The sequence below is a fragment of the Bufo bufo genome, chromosome 4 (genome assembly GCF_905171765.1).
Source record: "Bufo bufo chromosome 4, aBufBuf1.1, whole genome shotgun sequence".
NCBI classification, from domain to species: Eukaryota; Metazoa; Chordata; class Amphibia; order Anura; family Bufonidae; genus Bufo; species Bufo bufo.
The window spans coordinates 195,628,636-195,649,360 of NC_053392.1; the positions used below are offsets into that span (position 1 = coordinate 195,628,636).

Sequence of the window (20,725 nt, forward strand, 5' to 3'; positions counted from 1 at the left end):
TTCCTTGCTACTGGAAATTCATTCGCTTCGTTGCATTTTGAGTTTCTGCTTGGAATCTCTACAATCTCTGGGATCGTCTGTCATACCTGTACAGTTATATGGCAGCGTCTCAGAGAAGCGGTGATGCCCACCCCCAAAGCGGAAGATTGGCTACGTATCGCCGAGGGATTTTACCAATCTGCGCAGTTTCCTAACTGCATTGGGGCACTGGACGGTAAGCATATCCGTGTGAAGAAGCCGCCTCACTCAGGGTCCCGGTATTTCAATTACAAGCAATATTTTTCTGTAGTGCTGATGGCCCTTGCTGACAGTAACTACAGGTTTGTAATTGTGGATATCGGGGCCTATGGGAGCACTTCAGACGCCCGCATCTTTAGTGCTTCCAGAATGGGTGAACGGCTTCAGACAAACCAGCTTGCCCTGCCAGAGCCCAGTAGACTTCCCGGATCTGCAGGTCCGCCGGCTCCATTTGTGATCATGGCAGACGAAGGATTTGCATTGGCACCCCACCTGATGCGGCCCTTCCCTAGACGCGATCTGGATGACAGGAAGCGCATTTTCAACTATCGATTGTCTCGCGCCCGTCGGTATGTGGAGTGCGCTTTCGGAATACTGTCCACTAAGTGGAGAGTATTCATGTCATCCATACAGATGAATCCGGACAATGCCACCCTGGTGATACAGGCTTGTGTACTACTACACAACTTCACCAGGATCCACGATGCCTCAACAGATGCAGATTTGGGCCTAAATATGACATCTTCAGTCAGTTTAGACCTGAGCCGGCCTGGACGACCTGGAACAGCTGGACTAGCTGTTCGGGAACTCTATGCCGACTACTTCTGCAGTCCTGAGGGGGCATTGTCGTGGCAGTTGGATGCCATCCGTGGAAGACGCTGATTTCAGCTGGAATCTGGTTTAAATTTGATAAAAATGGAAATTCCTTAGTTTAGTTAGATCCCCTGTTGTTAGTTTAGATTAGGGACTCGCAAGATAATGAGGACCCTTGACGTGGGCTTGCGGGCTGGGGTATTGTGCCAAATCCAATTTTTTTGTGAAATTTGGTGTAAATACCTTCTAATACCTCATTTCTAATTACGTCTATAAAATAATGTTTTTAAACTTTTACATTTGTTCATGTCCTCACAGCTGAATACGAACATGTCCAATTTTTTAAAACAAAATGGTATATGTATGTGTTTAGCTTTCAACAAGGACAACAACAGACGTAATCTGGCCTGCAATCCACAGAGCAAATCCTTCTACGCTGAAAAGGTAAGTATATTACATCATAATTTCATCCATGTAGAAACTGCGATGTGAGAATCGGAGCATTTCATACTACAATGCTCTCATTTGCACATCACTAGATCGGGCATGGAAATGGGTACCTTATTTGGCCAAAACATTGCCACTGATGGGCAGATGCTTCTACCAAGCACTGTGTTTGGTGATGTCAATAGCACTAATATGTGTGCCTTCTCAATCTCGATGATGCAGAACGGACGGATCCCGGACTCATTCAAGTAGATGGGTCTGGATCAGTCCCGAATGCTGAACTTTAGTTCTCTGTGTATTGGGGACCACAAATTGCGGGACCAAATGCATGGAACTGAAGCATGAACTTTCGTGTGCATTAGACCATTTTTAAAACAAATGACCTAAATTTATAATAGGTCATCAATATTAAATTTTGAAAAATTTTAAAAAATCTTACACTTTAAAGAGAAAAATAACAGTCAAATTTTGAAAGGAAAACATTTTTTATTAAGACCAAACCCAAACCAAAAAAAAATAATTAAAGGACATATAAATCCCTCATGAAAGGGCCTGGAGGATGGACCATAGGGGGATCAGGACGGTGACTTGCATGAGGAGTGACATGAAGCATGGCATTTCGGGAATTTATCATATAGTCCATCAGATGATGTGGCTCCTGGGGGCCAGAAAAAAGGTCCATAAGCATTGCAATTGCCAAAACGCAACGTGTTTGCCGTTCTTCGGGCACACGGCGGAAGCAAGGAGCCAGCCCTTTTAATGTAATTTCTTCCTTCCCGTCTGACCGATTTCGGTTTAGATACTCCATCACCATCATATCTACTCGTTGACGGAGATCTACACCGGAATCGGTATTGACTCTTCTAGCTCGTCTGCCAGAAGAACGGCAAACGGGTTCCTCTGCTGCTTCGTTGCTGGGAGGGATTTGTGGTACTTCCACATTTTCAGAGGTTGGTTCTTCTGTGCTCAGAAGCTGCGAACATGAGGCTTCTTCGGTGCCTTCTTGTTCTTCCATCACCAGTGGTTGGTCCTCCACCATTGTTGAAGTGTGTGGCCTCTCACTTCTCCAGATATGGTTTGCGAACCAGAAGCTTCTGTTAAGTTGTCTACCGTGCTATAATAAAAAATATAAACATAAATTAACAAATTTAACCAAATATTAACATAGTACCTTTCACCAGTTAAAACTATTTAAATGTGGTACCTCACACTGTAGCACATGTACCCTAATGCCAGATAGAAGAATCACCCTGTGAGAAAAGCAGATGTCTCCTCCTCCCTGTTCCCATGCTAGGTATTTACATACAGGGCGCATAAATCTAATGGACTACTGCACCGCAACGGAGGATATAATAAAGATTCTTTACTACATGACATGTAGGGCACATGTGCTACTGTGTAAGGTACCACATTTTAATGAGTACAAACTGGTGAAAGGTGCACACAAAAAAATATATAACTTAAAAACTACTTGCGGTCTTACGTCCATTATTTGCTTCAGAAATTGGAGCTGCCTCGTAAACATATATGGCTTCTTTCGTTTTGCACCATCACCGCTCTTTTGTGAACTATTGAGTTCTCTCCGGAACTGATCCCGGCATGTGTACCACCTTTTTTTAATTTGCTCAACTGTAAAAAAATGAAAAAAATGTATTCATTGAATAATCTTTAATTGTGCTAACAAAAATGTAAAAGGACATTTATCTCATGTACACACAATCAGTGTTTTTCGTGGATGAATGTGTGCATAGCAGGCTGCCTGTACACACACCATGCAACATGAATGTGTGCATTGGCAGGCTGGGTGTACACGTGTGCATAGCAGGCTGCCTGTACACACACCATGCAACATGAATGTGTGTATTGGCAGGCTGGGTGTACACGTGTGCATGCCAGGCTGCCTGTACACACACCATGCAACATGAATGTGTGCATTGGCAGGCTGGGTGTACACGTGTGCATGCCAGGCTGGCTGTACACACACCATGCAACATGAATGTGTGCATTGGCAGGCTGGGTGTACACGTGTGCATGCCAGGCTGCCTGTACACACACCATGCAACAGGAATGTGTGCATTGGCAGGCTGGGTGTACACGTGTGCATGCCAGGCTGCCTGTACACACACCATGCAACATGACATAACTAATATTAAATACACATAACTTTTAAGTAAAGTATTTACTCACGCATTTTAATTTTCTTGTCTTTTGAAGCAGAGGTCCATGCAGTGGCCAGCAACTCGACGCATACCTCATTCCATGACTGATCTTTGATGGACCGCTCATGGTAAATTTCAGTCCTGGAGTCCCACAGGGCTGGCCTCTCTTGGATGAGGACTATAAGTTTTTCCACCTCAAAATTGCACATAGTGTCTGCTAATCTATGTGCTGGTCGGCTCAGAAGATAAATTCCTGTCTTCCTGCCACCTGTCTCCTTGGAGATTCAAGGTCACATGGGGCAGGATTCTTTTTCTATTTACTGCAGTTCCGCAATTCAGGATACACAATTGCGGATGACATGCGGATGACATTTGACATCTTTCCGCATGTCATCCGTTTTTTTGCGGACCCATTCACTTCAATGGGGCAACGGTCCGCAATTTGCGGGCAAAAGTAGGACATGCGGTACTTATTTGACGGATCCGCATTGCGGAACGGTACGGATTTGCGGATGCGGACAGCATATGGAATGCTGTCCGCATCTTTTGCGGACCCATTGAAATGAATGGGTCCGCATATATTCCGCATCTCTTCCGCATTTTTGCGGAAAAGATGCGGAAAAAAAATGCGGACGTGTGAATGAAGCCTTAATGTGAACAGAGCCTAAAGCAAGTCAAAACAATGACAAAGAGTGAACACTGTCATATACAGTGCTGCCCATAATTATTCATACCCCTGGCAAATTTTTACTTAAAGTTACTTTTATTCAACCAGCAAGTAATTTTTTGACGGGAAATGACATAGGTGTCTCCCAAAAGATAATAAGACGATGTACATGAGGCATTTTTGTGGGGAAAAAAAAATTTCTCAGCTTTTATTTACTTTTGAGCAAAAAGTGTCCAGTCCAAAATTATTCATACCCTTCTCAATAATCAATAGAAAAGCCTTTATTGGCTATTACAGCAATCAAATACTTCCTATAATTGCAGACCAGTTTTTTGCATGCCTCCACAGGTATTTTTGGCCATTCATCTTTAGCAATGAGCTCCAAATCTTTCAGGTTGGAGGGTCTTCTTGCCATCACCCTGATCTTTAGCTTCCTCCACAGATTCTCAATTGGATTCAAGTCTGGGCTCTGGCTGGGCCACTCCAAAACATTAATGTTGTTGTCTGCTAAACATTTCTTCACCACTTTTGCTGTGTGTTTTGGGTCATTGTCATAATGAAATGTCCACTGGTGCCCAAGGCCAAGTTTCTCTGCAGACTGCCTGATGTTGTTGTTGAGAATCATGTATTGCTCCTTTTTTCATGGTGCCGTTTACTGTAATTAGGTTCCCTGGTCCATTGGCTGAAAAACACCCCGAAAGCATTAGGTTCCCATGTTTGACAGTGGATTTGGTGTTCTTTGGGTTGAAGGCTTCTCCTTTTTTACGCCAAATGAAGGAAACATCATTGTGACCAAACAATAACATTTTTGTTTCATCTGACCATAACACAGAAGACCAGAAGTCGTCTTCTTTGTCCAGATGAGCTTTTGCGAAGGCCAAGTGAGCTTTTGTGTGCCTTATCTGGAGAAACGGTGTCCTCCTTGGTCTGCATCCTTGGATTCTTTTTCACCTCTCTAACTATCCTCCTGGCCAGCACAGGTGTCACTTTTGGCTTCCGACCACGTCCGCTGAGATTTTCCACAGTGCGAACATCCTGTATTTTTTGCTCAAATGTAAAGCTGAGAAATGTTTTTTTTTTCCACAATATTGCCTCTTGTACATCGTCTTATTATCTTTTGGGAGACACCTATGTCATTTCCCGTCAAAACATTACTTGCTGGTTGAATAAAAGTAGCTTTAAGTCAAAATTTGCCTGGGGTATGAAAAATTATGGGCAGCACTGTAATTAGACATGTAGGGTAAGGTTATTAAAAAAAAAATTATTTAAATGCTGCTTATGTGCTCTGGACGCACCAGCAGATCGAGCAGTCAGCGCTGTTTGTTGCTGTGGTTGTGCCTGCTTGCATACAACAATTGTCCAGTACTTACTCATCTTCTACTTAGACAAAAACTAGCTTGAAGCATAAAAATGGTATTCCAAAATAGATTTATACTGCAAAATGCCTTTATTTTATGATTTACACTGTGGCAGAAGCTTCCTGAAGGTAAAGCTGCAAATCAGCTCCACACGTAATAAAGACAGGCCTGATCTTTGTTACATTCATAAACCACACGAGCCTCAATTAAATACTGTTTTTGAAGTAAACAATATAAAAGTGAATCATATGAATAATTAAATACTTGTCCTACAGCATCAACAAGCACATTTACGTGATATTTTTAGGTTCTCTACCTATGTGAATTTGGAATTTTGCTATGTATTTTTCCTAATAGAATCTTCAACTGAAAAAATAACAGTTGTAGGTTCATTTTATTTTATTTATCCTTTAGAAATGATCAGACTTCATGGCAATAGCTCAGCCACTAGGTGGGGCTCATACATGGTCCATGGTGGAAGACACAACATAGTCCTAGTATCTACCACATTAGCTTAGCTGGAATTTTGTTCCACAAACACATTGGGGCACATGTACAATATAACAAACGTCTATGTGAGGGGGAAAAAAAATTATAATTTTTTTTAAAGAACTCACTGGAGTACTAGTTTGTGGATTATGCTCACTGATGCCAATATAAAATTTCACATAATTGTCACAAAATATATCAAGTTTCACATTTGCATTTTACAATCAGTCTACATTTTTTACCCATGAAAAGTGGTTCACATTCTTCCGAAAATTAAATATTGATGCCCTATCCTCAGGATAGGTCATTAATATTAGATTGGTGGGGGTCCAATTCCTAACATCCCTGCTGATTAGCTGTTTAAAGGAACCAAAGCGTTCGAATTAACTTTGCAGTCTTTTCATACATAGTATACCAAGCACAGTGCCTCACTGTATAGTTGCTGTACCGGTAGTACAGCACAATCCCATTTATCTGAATGGAACAGCTGCACAAAGGTCATGTGACTGATGGACATGACTTCACAGACCCAAAGAAAACACTGCAGCGCTTTTTGGATGCGGCCACACTTGGCATAAACTCTCTCTGTGGATCTGAATATAGAAAATCCATAGCATTTACTATAGCATGGAAGTGCATGAGATTTGAAACCAGACAATCCTCCTATTACAACGGCAGCCCTTGCCCGCCACTGCCCTGCTACTTCAGGCAGACATGGTCCTGTTCCACTCACCCTGTGTCTGTTGCAGTTCCAGCACACTGGCAGGAGGCCCGAGCGTCTGTGTCCTGTATGTCTATTAGGCCTCTTGCACACGAAAGTGTGCTGGCCGTGCCCGTGCTGTGGACCGCAAATTGCGGTACGCGATGCACAGGCACCGACAGTGGGCCAGCTGCATGCGGATCGCGGACCCATTAACTTGAATGGGGCCCGCGATCCGTCCGTTATGCCAAAAAATAGAACAAGTTCTATCTTTTTGAGGAACGGAAGCACATTTTGGAGCCCCAAGGAAGCACTCCATAGTGCTTCCATTCCGTGGTTCCGTTCCATTCCGCACCTCCGGATTTGCGGACCCATTCAAGCGAATGGGTCCACATCCGTGATTCACACAGACCGGTGCCTCGTGTATTTCAGACCCGCCATATGCGGGCCGCAATACAACCAAGAGGGACACACGGTCGTGTGAACGAGGCCATAGAGGTATTCTTCATTGAACCTCACCTCATTCTGCAGTATTGCAAGGGTTAACCCTCCTTTGGTTCTGTGTGCAGCTGCTTCTATTGTGTTTATCAGCTCTGCTATATATGCTGTGATGTTTCTCACTCAATGTCTGAGCAATAGGTTTACTAGCTTGCTAGATCCTACAAATGTTCTATGAACTGCTTGTCTGACCGTGTACCAACTTCTGCTTGATTCCTAGATTCGGACCCTCTGCCGCCTGACCTGCACTCCACTGGGCTATTGCAGAACAAATGAATCCTGATTGACTAAGCCTGTTTTTTTAAATGAAACCGATTATGTGATCATTGCTTCGATAGCATACCCTACCGGCATAAACCATACATACGGTATTCCTAGGGTCTTACTGACCCGATAAATTCCAAAAGAGTTTCCTTCTGGTATAAATCCCAGCAGTATACATTGGCATGCCTTTTTTTTAAAAAATTTGGATACACTAGTCATAACAAAGGTATGCTGCAAAAAACATACAACACCATGTAGATATTTTTTATAATAGGAGTCAGTGCCCACACAGCACCATAGTGTACATCAGAGGCTTCCATCAGACGTATACATCAGGATTCTCTCCTGTCCTGCAGAGCATGTTACAGATTAGACAGAGAATGCACCATTTCTGAAGAAATCCTGTGAGTGATATATCATTTGTCAGGGTGTATGAGATTTAAAATTACAGTAGAAAGTGAATTCTACACAATAAATGAAACAACAAGTTGGTGAGGACAGGTGCATGTTTAATGCCCAGTATAATGAGAAGACATGGTTGTCACGCTTGTTAAGGCCTCGGTACAACGTGCTACTTTTCTATTATCCTTGTGGTTTTCTTGTTTCTCTTTATCTTGGATTCCTGAAACATTCTCTCATTTTGTTGTTTTGCTTCTAGTTCACGTTCCAATATTTCTCTTGGGAAGAGGCTTCCTTCATCAAACACGGCTTTCAGGGCTACAATTGTGATAGAATCGCATTTACATTATTCATGCGACTGGCAGGAACCCAAAAAGTCTTTATTAACACCAATGACTGCTAAACTGACCCAGTTTCACATTATTATCCTGTCTCTTATCACAGACAAGGTGACATTTGTATATGACTGAGGGCAGGAACAATCTGAAGTGGAGAACTTCAGTAAATACAGTACATGCCATTAGTAGGCTCTTCCTTCTCTTCCTGTGAACATTTCAGAAGATATTACAAATAGACTCTAATCTTCAGGATTATCCTTTTAGCGAGACAAGCATTCTCATTACTAAGTCTTCGCCATAAATATACATGGAGGATTTCAATTTCTTGTACTAACAAGTCGAGATTAGTATGGCATTTACACCTCAGCCATATAAAAGATGCCTTTGTGACACCCCCCTAAAAATTTTAAAAGGATCGTCAGATTTGGACAATCTCTACTTATTAGAAGGGTCCCTTGACAATACACTGATCACAAAGTATGCCCCTGTTAGGACCCTCAGCGAACATCTGGAAAATATTGGTAAACTTGTGTAAGTAATCATTTTCTCTGTAGCTCCACCACAGGAAAAATGAAGCATTACACAATGCCTATTCAGCTCAAAAGACTTTGGGGGTCATTTATCAAACTGGTGTAAAGCAGAACTGGCTAAGTTGCCTGTAGCAACCAATCAGATTCCACCTTTCATTTTGGGCAGCTCCTTTGGAAAATGAAAGGAGGTATCTGATTGGTTTCTATGGGCAACTAAGCCAGTTCTACTTTACATCAGTTTGATAAATGACCCCCTTTGTGTGTAATGCAGCTTCTGGGAAGGTCATCCAGATAGAGAGGTTCTCTATGTAATTGCTTTCCGCTCCGGACAAAAGATGAGGATCTTGAAGAGAGGACCTCTTCGAATTTCCTAAAAGGGTATACAAAAAGGAAGTTTCTAAATGGGAGAACCCCTTTAATATAGTACTAAACTCCTCTAACTGGAAGGAGACAAAAAGTAATTTTTTCTTCTACTATCAGAAGCACAATAGGCTGGGTGTATGTAAACTGATTGTATGTTCTCAGCATTTGTGGTTGTGTTTATTGCCACATTTAAGTAAAATTCTGTTTTGGCAAAAGCTGGTGTTGGAGTTGCTTTCCTCGTTCATGACTTCCCTGTATCCTGGGGAGCCCACCCCGGTACACGGCTTACACATGAACAGCCAAAAAATTAGCCAAATTTACTAAGAAGCTTGTAGACCTTAAAGGGATTCTGTCACCTTTTTTTACCCTATAGAGATGCGGACATGCACGGCTAGTTCATGTTCGCAATATACCTGTCCCACATCTCTGAGTGGTTTTATTGAGTGTAAAAAATTATTTTATATACAGTATATGCAAATCAGCCTGGTAAGGAGCCCAAGGGGCTGCACTAACCGTTCTGGAGCCCAGCCACATATCCCCCGGGAAGGAGCCCAGCACCGCCTGTATCCAGGAATCTCCTCCTTGCTCACAAAGTCAGATCGCCATAATCTCGCGATGCACAGTGCCGGCATAGTGTTCCTTCCCTGTGCTGGCATCAGCCTCAGGGAAGTAACTGCGCATGTGCGAGCTCGCGCACCGTAAGATTACGGCGATCTGACTTTGTGAGCAAGGAGGAGATTCCTGGATACAGGCAGTGCTGGGCTCCTTCACAGGGGGGCGTGGCTGGGCTCCAGAACGGTTAGTGCAGCCCCTTGGGCTCCTTACCAGGCTGATTTACATATACAGTCAGGTCCATAAATATTGGGACATCGACACAATTCTAACATTTTTGGCTCTATACACCACCACAATGTATTTGAAATGAAAGATGTGCTTTAACTGCAGACTGTCATCTTTAATTTGAGGGTATTTACATACAAATCAGGTGAACGGTGTAGGAATTACAACAGTTTGCATATGTGCCTCCCACTTGTTAAGGAACCAAAAGTAATGGGACAATTGGCTTTTCAGCTGTTCCATGGCCAGGTGTGTGTTATTCCCTCATTATCACAATTATAATGAGCAGATATAAGGTCCAGAGTTAACCACCTCCGGACCGCCTAACGCAGGATCGCGTTCCGGAGGTGGCAGCGCTGCGCACAGTCACGCATATACGCGTCATCTCGCGAGACGCGAGATTTCCTGTGAACGCGCGCACACAGGCGCGCGCGCTCACAGGAACGGAAGGTAAGAGAGTTGATCTCCAGCCTGCCAGCGGCGATCGTTCGCTGGCAGGCTGGAGATGTGTTTTTTTTAACCCCTAACAGGTATATTAGACGCTGTTTTGATAACAGCGTCTAATATACCTGCTACCTGGTCCTCTGGTGGTCCCCTTTGTTTGGATCGACCACCAGAGGACACAGGTAGCTCAGTAAAGTAGCACCAAGCACCACTACACTACACTACACCCCCCCCCCATCACTTATTAACCCCTTATTAGCCCCTGATCACCCCTGATCACCCCTAATCACCCCTGATCACCCCATATAGACTCCCTGATCACCCCCCTGTCATTGATTACCCCCCTGTAGAGCTCCATTCAGACGTCCGCATGATTTTTACGGATCCACTGATAGATGGATCGGATCCGCAAAACGCATCCGGACGTCTGAATGAAGCCTTACAGGGGCATGATCAATGACTGTGGTGATCACCCCATATAGACTCCCTGATCACCCCCCTGTCATTGATTACCCCCCTGTCATTGATTACCCCCCTGTCATTGATTACCCCCCTGTAAAGCTCCATTCAGATGTCCGCATGATTTTTACGGATGCACTGATACATGGATCGGATCCGCAAAACGCATCCGGTCGTCTGAATGAAGCCTTACAGGGGCATGATCAATGACTGTGGTGATCACCCCATATAGACTCCCTGATCACCCCCCTGTCATTGATTACCCCCCTGTCATTGATTACCCCCCTGTAAAGCTCCATTCAGATGTCCGCATGATTTTTACGGATGCACTGATAGATGGATCGGATCCGCAAAACGCATCCGGACGTCTGAATGAAGCCTTACAGGGGCATGATCAATGACTGTGGTGATCACCCCATATAGACTCCCTGATCACCCCCCTGTAAAGCTCCATTCAGATGTCCGCATGATTTTTACGGATGCACTGATACATGGATCGGATCCGCAAAACGCATCCGGTCGTCTGAATGAAGCCTTACAGGGGCATGATCAATGACTGTGGTGATCACCCCCCTGTCATTGATTACCCCCCTGTAAAGCTCCATTCAGATGTCCGCATGATTTTTACGGATGCACTGATAGATGGATCCGATCCGCAAAACGCATCCGGACGTCTGAATGAAGCCTTACAGGGGCATGATCAATGACTGTGGTGATCACCCCATATAGACTCCCTGATCACCCCCCTGTCATTGATCACCCCCCTGTCATTGATTACCCCCCTGTAAAGCTCCATTCAGATGTCCGCATGATTTTTACGGATGCACTGATAGATGGATCGGATCCGCAAAACGCATCCGGACGTCTGAATGAAGCCTTACACGGGCGTGATCAATGACTGTGGTTATCACCCCATATAGACTCCCTGATCACCCCCCTGTCATTGATCACCCCCCTGTCATTGATCACCCCCCTGTCATTGATCACCCCCCTGTCATTTATCACCCCCCTGTCATTTAGCACCCCTCTGTAAGGCTCCATTCAGATATTTTTTTGGCCCAAGTTAGCAGAATTTTTTTTTTTTTTTCTTACAAAGTCTCATATTCCACTAACTTGTGTCAAAAAATAAAATCTCACATGAACTCACCATACCCCTCACGGAATCCAAATGCGTAAAATTTTTTAGACATTTATATTCCAGACTTCTTCTCACGCTTTAGGGCCCCTAGAATGCCAGGGCAGTATAAATACCCCACATGTGACCCCATTTCGGAAAGAAGACACCCCCAGGTATTCCGTGAGGGGCATATTGAGTCCATAAAAGATTGAAATTTTTGTCCCAAGTTAGCGGAACGGGAGACTTTGTGAGAAAAAAATTAAAAATATCAATTTCCGCTAACTTGTGCCAAAAAAAAAAAATTTCTATGAACTCGCCATGCCCCTCATTGAATACCTTGGGGTGTCTTCTTTCCAAAATGGGGTCACATGTGGGGTATTTATACTGCCCTGGCATTCTAGGGGCCCCAAAGCGTGAGAAGAAGTCTGGTATCCAAATGTCTAAAAATGCCCTCCTAAAAGGAATTTGGGCACCTTTGCGCATCTAGGCTGCAAAAAAGTGTCACACATCTGGTATCGCCGTACTCAGGAGAAGTTGGGGAATGTGTTTTGGGGTGTCATTTTACATATACCCATGCTGGGTGAGAGAAATATCTTGGTCAAATGCCAACTTTGTATAAAAAAATGGGAAAAGTTGTCTTTTGCCAAGATATTTCTCTCACCCAGCATGGGTATATGTAAAAAGACACCCCAAAACACATTCCCCAACTTCTCCTGAATACGGCGATACCACATGTGTGACACTTTTTTGCAGCCTAGGTGGGCAAAGGGGCCCATATTCCAAAGAGCACCTTTAGGATTTCACAGGTCATTTACCTACTTACCACACATTAGGGCCCCTGGAAAATGCCAGGGCAGTATAACTACCCCACAAGTGACCCCATTTTGGAAAGAAGACACCCCAAGGTATTCCGTGAGGGGCATGGCGAGTTCCTAGAATTTTTTATTTTTTGTCACAAGTTAGTGGAAAATGATGATTTTTTTTTTTTTTTTTTTTTTTCATACAAAGTCTCATATTCCACAAACTTGTGACAAAAAATAAAAACTTCCATGAACTCACTATGCCCATCAGCGAATACCTTGGGGTCTCTTCTTTCCAAAATGGGGTCACTTGTGGGGTAGTTATACTGCCCTGGCATTCTAGGGGCCCAAATGTGTGGTAAGGAGTTTGAAATCAAATTCTGTAAAAAATGACCTGTGAAATCCGAAAGGTGCTCTTTTGAATATGGGCCCCTTTGCCCACCTAGGCTGCAAAAAAGTGTCACACATCTGGTATCTCCGTAATCGGGAGAAGTTGGGGAATGTGTTTTGGGGTGTCATTTTACATATACCCATGCTGGGTGAGAGAAATATCTTGGCAAAAGACAACTTTTCCCATTTTTTTATACAAAGTTGGCATTTGACCAAGATATTTATCTCACCCAGCATGGGTATATGTAAAAAGACACCCCAAAACACATTCCTCAACTTCTCCTGAATACAGAGATACCAGATGTGTGACACTTTTTTGCAGCCTAGGTGGGCAAAGGGGCCCACATTCCAAAGAGCACCTTTCGGATTTCACAGGTCATTTACCTACTTACCACACATTTGGGCCCCTAGAATGCCAGGGCAGTATAACTACCCCACAAGTGACCCCATTTTGGAAAGAAGAGACCCCAAGGTATTCGCTGATGGGCATAGTGAGTTCATGGAAGTTTTTATTTTTTGTCACAAGTTTGTGGAATATGAGACTTTGTATGAAAAAAAAAAAAAAAAAAAAAAATCATCATTTTCCACTAACTTGTGACAAAAAATAAAAAATTCTAGGAACTCGCCATGCCCCTCACGGAATACCTTGGGGTGTCTTCTTTCCAAAATGGGGTCACTTGTGGGGTAGTTATACTGCCCTGGTATTCTAGGGGCCCAAATGTGTGGTAAGGAGTTTGAAATCAAATTCAGGAAAAAATGAGGAGTGAAATCCGAAAGGTGCTCTTTGGAATATGGGCCCCTTTGCCCACCTAGGCTGCAAAAAAGTGTCACACATCTGGTATCCCCGTACTCAGGAGAAGTTGAGGAATGTGTTTTGGGGTGTCTTTTTACATATACCCATGCTGGGTGAGATAAATATCTTGGTCAAATGACAACTTTGTATAAAAAAATGGGAAAAGTTGTCTTTTGCCAAGATATTTCTCTCACCCAGCATGGGTATATATAAAATGACACCCCAAAACACATTCCCCACCTTCTCCTGAGTACGGAGATACCAGATGTGTGACACTTTTTTGCAGCCTAGGTGGGCAAAGGGGCCCATATTCCAAAGAGCACCTTTCGGATTTCACAGGTCATTTTTTACAGAATTTGATTTCAAACTCCTTACCACACATTTGGGCCCCTAGAATGCCAGGGCAGTATAACTACCCCACAAGTGACCCCATTTTGGAAAGAAGAGACCCCAAGGTATTCGCTGATGGGCATAGTGAGTTCATAGAAGTTTTTATTTTTTGTCACAAGTTAGTGGAATATGAGACTTTGTAAGGAAAAAAAAAAAAAAAAAAAAATCATCATTTTCCGCTAACTTGTGACAAAAAATAAAAAGTTCTATGAACTCACTATGCCCATCAGCGAATACCTTAGGGTGTGTACTTTCAGAAATGGGGTCATTTGTGGGGTGTTTGTACTGTCTGGGCATTGTAGAACCTCAGGAAACATGACAGGTGCTCAGAAAGTCAGAGCTGCTTCAAAAAGCGGAAATTCACATTTTTGTACCATAGTTTGTAAACGCTATAACTTTTACCCAAACCATTTTTTTTTTACCCAAACATTTTTTTTTTATCAAAGACATGTAGAACTATAAATTTAGAGCAAAATTTCTATATGGATGTCGTTTTTTTTGCAAAATTTTACAACTGAAAGTGAAAAATGTCATTTTTTTGCAAAAAAATCGTTAAATTTCGATTAATAACAAAAAAAGTAAAAATGTCAGCAGCAATGAAATACCACCAAATGAAAGCTCTATTAGTGAGAAGAAAAGGAGGTAAAATTCATTTGGGTGGTAAGTTGCATGACCGAGCAATAAACGGTGAAAGTAGTGTAGGTCAGAAGTGTAAAAAGTGGCCTGGTCTTTCAGGGTGTTTAAGCACTGGGGGCTGAGGTGGTTAAAGGCTTCTGTCACCCCCCTACAGTCATTTTTCATTTTTTGGCTACTTAAAATCCTTATACTGCGATTTATCAATATATAGTGCTCTTACTCTTTTTCGTTCAGTAGTTTCTTCAAAAAACAGACTTTTATAATATGTAAATTACCCCTCTACCAGCAAGTAGGGCGGCTACTTGCTGGTAGCAGCCGCATCCTCCTTTCATAAAGACGCCCCTCCTCATGTTGATTGACAGGGCCAGCGAGTGCTCTCGTCCTCTGGCTGGCCCTGTCTGCGTTCTAAATCTTGCGCATGCGCCGTACCGGTCTTCAGTCAGCGCTGGCGCACTGAGAGGAGGACGCTCGCTCGGCCGCTCCTTCCTCAATGCGCCTGTGCCGATGACGTCACATCTACACCCGGCGCAGGCGCACTGAGGAAGGAGCGGCCGAGCGAGCGTCCTCCTATCAGTGCGCCTGCGCCGACTGAAGACCGGTACGGCGAAGGCGCAAGATTTAAAACGCAGACAGGGCCAGCCAGAGGACGAGAGCGCTCGCTGGCCCTGTCAATCAACATGAGGAGGGGGAATCTTTATGAAAGGAGGATGCGGCTACTACCAGCATGTAGCCGCCCTACTTGCTGGTAGAGGGGTAATTTACATATTATAAAAGTCCGTTTTTTGAAGAAACTACTGAACGAAAAAGAGTAAGAGCACTATATATTGATAAATCGCAGTGTAAGGATTTTAAGTAGCCGAAAAATGACTGTAGGGGGGTGACAGAAGCCCTTTAATTTCAAGTGTGCTATTTGCATTTGGAATCTGTTGCTGTGAACTCGCAAGATGAGATGCGAAGAGCTGTCACTATCTGAAAAAACAAAACAACTCCATCAGAGAGATAGCAAAAACATTAGGTGTGGCCAAAATAACTGTTTGGAACATTCTTAAAAAGAAGGAAAGCATCGGTGAGCTCAGCAACACCAGAAGACCACGGAAAACAACTGTGGTGGAAGACCGAATAATTCTTTCCCTGGTGAAGAAAGCACCCTTCACAACAGTTGGCCAGATCAACAACACTCTCCAGGAGGTAGGTGTATGTGTGTCAAAGTCAACAATCAAGAGAAGATTTCACCAGAGTGAATACAGAGGGTTCACCACAAGATGTAAACCATTGGTGAGCCTCAAAAACAGGAAGGCCAGATTAGAGTTTGCCAAACGACATCTAAAAAAGCCTTCACAGTTCTGGAACAACATCCTATGGACAGATAAGACCAATATCAACTTGTACTACAGTGTTGGGAAGAGAAGAGTATGGAGAAGGAAAGGAACTGCTCATGATACATCAGTAAAGCATGGTGATGGTAGTGTCATGGCGTGGGCATGTATGGCTGAATGAGGAGGATAAATTCTGAAGTGTTTCGGGCAATATTATCTGCTCATATTCAGCCAAATGCTTCAGAACTCATTGGATGGTGCTTCACAGTGCAGATGGACAATGACCCAAAGCATACTGCAAAAGCAAACAAAGAGTTTTTTAAGGGAAAGAAGTGGAATGTTATGCAATGGCCAAGTCAATCACCTGACCTGAATCCGACTGAGCATACATTTCACTTGCTGAAGACAAAACTGAAGGGAAAATGCCCCAAGAACAAGCAGAAACTGAAGACAGTTGCAGTAGAGGCCTGGCAGAGCATCACCAGGGATAAAACCCAGCGTCTGGTGATGTTGTCTATGCGTTCCAGACTTCAGGCTGTAATTGACTGAAAAGGATTTGCAACCAAGTATTAAAAATTGAAAGTTTGATTTATGATTATTATTCTGTCCCATTACTTTTGGTCCCTTAACAAGTGGGAGGCGCATATACAAACTGTTGTAATTCCTACACCGTTCACCTGATTTGGATGTAAATACCCTCAAATTAAAGCTGACAGTCTGCAGTTAAAGCACATCTTGTTCGTTTCATTTCAAATCCATTGTGGTGGTGTATAGACTGAGCACGATGTCCCAATATTTATGGACCTGACTGTATATAAAATAATTTTTTACACTCAATACAACCACACAGAGCTATGGGACAGGTATATTGCGGACATGCTAGCGGCGATCGAGCCGTGCATGTCCGCATCTCTATAGGGTAAAAAGAGGTGACAGAATCCCTTTAATAAATTTAGCACATCTACTCCAGCAGACTTTTTTGGAGACTAGGGTATGAAACGCTAGTCATAGGCTAGGGCTAAATGGTGATCTTCACTGCGACGACTAAGGATGACAATGTAGCAGTGCAGCCATAGAAATGAATGGGGCCCCTGCATGATGGTGACACCAGAATTGCAATAAAATCCAACCTTGCTGGATTTTTTTTTTCCATTCTAGGGTTGCAGTTTTACAACTTGCTGGCTGCACTGCTACACAGCGATCCTTGGTTGCTTGACCGATGTTGGTGGCCAAGATCGCTGTGTAGTCCCAGCCTTCCCCATTGAATCCAAATTACCAATATTTCTACCAGAAACAGCTTTGAGGACCCTGCATCTGCACTTGTTGACATTGTTTAACTCACCTCATTATCAGTCTACAACTGTGGAGTCCCCAGATTTAACAGGGTTTATTTTGGGTAGATCAAAAAGGAGGTTTAGATTTCTATATCTGGCAATAATGTCCATCAAAGTGGTAGCAGGTTCTGCATGGTGCCACTGTCTGAGCTACAGGGTATTTTTTACATTATAATCCATTAGTGAACTGAAAGTGGTCTGAGACTCTGGGCACTAGAGTTTAGGGGACACTTATCAAAAACATAGTTGTGATCATGAAACTGATAATTATATCATTTTCTGGGGGGAAAACTAGGTTATTCACGTTTCCAGCTTGTATAATATAAAGTAAATGTTATAGTATGGTCAATTTATCATTACTTACATTCAGTGAAGGCAGGGAATTCTACAATATTCAAAGTTTTTTCTTCTACCTTTTCTCCAAAGTATTTGTCAGGATTTACAACAAAATCGGGTTTTCTCATTTCAGCAGTTTCCCGCAGAGAACCAATGTTTAACAAGCTGAAGGTACCTGCCATAAGTAACACAGAACAATCATTAAACTTACTTTGTACAGTTTTACCAAGCTTCATGTTAATCACTACAGCAAATGCTCAATCTGCAATATAGTACAAAAAGACATGCTCTCAATCTGTTCTGCTCAAGTGAAATCAATTCACTCAGGTTAACATTTACAAATGTAGAAAAAATGTCTACAATTGTATATATATATCAACCTACTACATAAGACCAATGGCACCATGTGGAGATCTGATGACATACAGTATAATGTATGGTTGCTCCCCAAGGAGAGATAGTACCCCCCAGATGGTTGCTTTATGGAACATATTGCTTGTTGTTCTATGCTCTGCCACTGCTTGTGGACTCTATAGGAGACAGAAGAGCCAATTCTGCAGATTTTAAATCTATGCAATTGGGACCTGGCTGCACATATGCACATGTCCATATCTGTTTTGTGGTCTGAAAATTGCGCAAAATACAGATGCAGTCTGTGTGCCATCTGCATTTTTTTGTGGACCCATTGACTTCAATTGCATTTTGTGGACATATTCTATCTTTTTGTGGAACAAACATACGGATGCAGAAAGCAGATGGATGATCTGTATGCTTTTCACATCCATTTATCCATTCCGCAAAAAGATAGAACATGTCCTATACTTGGCTGCAAAATGGGAACCAAGGACCCATTGACGTCAGTGTGACAAATGGTCACATGACACAATGGGATCTGGTCTCCTCTGCAGCCAGTGATTGGTTGCGACAATGTCAAACCGGAAGTTTACATCAAGTTCACATCATGTTTACGTGTGTGTGGGGAAGAGGGGGGAAGGTTGCCAAACCCACTCGCATTGTCTCACAACCCCTTTAAGCATTGTGGATATCCTTAAAGAGGTACTTCCACAGTACTTGCCATAAATGTCTGATAGATGCATGTCTAGCTCCCATAGAAGTGAATGAAGAGAGCCACAAAGGTGCATGGTCAACTCTCTATTCTCCAGCAGAAGGTGGAGGCAGTCGCCTACAGCATAAAGTGGGACAGGAGTCTAAGGACCACTGCTGTCAGTATAAGAGACATTAATGGCATACTCTCTGGATTCTTTAAAAAAGTCATGACCCCTGAAAATGTTCTTTTATATATAATGGCACAAGTCTTGAGCTGTCTCTGACTTGACATATGCTCCAGTTCTCTACCATATAATTCTTACATATGCTTGCTTACCATTGTCATTATGTTCAATCTGTGGAGACTGATTTAGTGGCTGGGGTTCCACTTAAAATTAGTTTACTGCCAATTGCTGGGCCATACTTGGACAACCTGAAACTACTGGTACAGGTATAGGTGCAGACCGAATTAACAGTGAATCATAAGAGCTTCCCTCATCCACTAATATGTCCATGTAATAGCACCTTAAGGGCCCTTGCACACGACCGTATGCCCTCCAAGACATACGGTCCATGAGCGGGCCATATGATCAATGATGCTCTGGGACATATGGCCCGCTCACTGACTGTATGTCTTGGAGGGCATACGGTCGTGTGCAAGGACCTTAAATCAGAATAAAACATTTCTCCGATGATTTGTAGCGGCAGCACAGTGTAATTACTGCTGTTCATCCCATTCACTTGTAATTATACTGCACTGCCTTTACAAGCGAGACGACACACAGGTTATTTTGAAGAGGAAGCAGTGCTCACATGAGCTCCGCTACCTCTTTAAACCGCTGATCAGTTGGGGTACTGGGGATTGGACCCCCGCCAATCTGATATTGATGACCTATCCTGAGGATAGGTCATCAATATCTTTGCACTGCACAGCCCCTTTAAGTTGCCTTGTTCCAGGTCAGGGAGAGATCCAACTCCTCCATCCCAACAATCATCTTTGTTTCATTCTGCAAGAAGACCCCTTAATTTCCTATCTTCTATATTTGGTTCCATAAGACATTTACAAAAATGATTTTGCTAGAACTACCAATAGTACCATAATTGACTCTTACCAACTACTAATATGAGTCATTGACATATCAACTGATGCTAAACATTTTTCTCTCTCAACTTTTTATGTAGAAAAGTTGTCAGAATAATAGACTAAATATTTGGGTTTAGAAAATCCTATCTTACCATATTATTTAATGTTGAATACAGATGGCAGTCACATTAATATTTATAACGTATGTCATATTCATATTTTTGCTGGCTAATGACAGTGCTATATTTGTAAGCAGTGTTTTACATCATATTTCAAGATACTTGCAAGTTTAATGACCAGTTTCCATTGTCCCAAATCAAAAAACTTTCTTAGAGTAACATTGTGACTGGTGATATTTTATTTATGATAAATGATGCTGCAGTGAAACGATCATAAATTTAATATGGATCTACCACAACAAATGTCTCTGTGCACTTACCAATTGCATTTTGGACTGAATCCCCAATGAAGTTTGCATGTAACTTTTCTTTTAACCCATTTCTTCTGTATTTTCTACCCAAGATTGTGTTTTCCCAAGGACTATTCCTAAATAAATAAAATGAACAGGTAATAGAAAATGTGTTCATAATTCATGTACTGTAGGTGCAATGCACGGTACAATCAGTATGGACCAACGCTAAAAGAACAAATAAGTATTATTAAAATCATGGGAATAAAACTGAAACGCCATACTTTGTA

General features: G+C 42.7%; 1 protein-coding gene across 1 annotated transcript in view; it reads right to left on the reverse strand.

The window, feature by feature from the left end:
* Positions 1 to 7,907: 7,907 nt before the first annotated feature.
* WDR49 (WD repeat domain 49) overlaps positions 7,908 to 20,725 on the reverse strand; it is a 190,659-nt gene continuing 177,841 nt past the window's right edge. The window contains exons 17-19 of the mRNA XM_040428182.1: positions 20,466 to 20,572; positions 17,924 to 18,070; positions 7,908 to 8,130 (exon numbers count right to left, since the gene is read on the reverse strand). Coding sequence (XP_040284116.1) covers positions 7,985 to 8,130; positions 17,924 to 18,070; positions 20,466 to 20,572 — 400 coding nt within the window. The 3' untranslated portion in view covers positions 7,908 to 7,984. The remainder of the gene's footprint in view (positions 8,131 to 17,923; positions 18,071 to 20,465; positions 20,573 to 20,725) is intronic.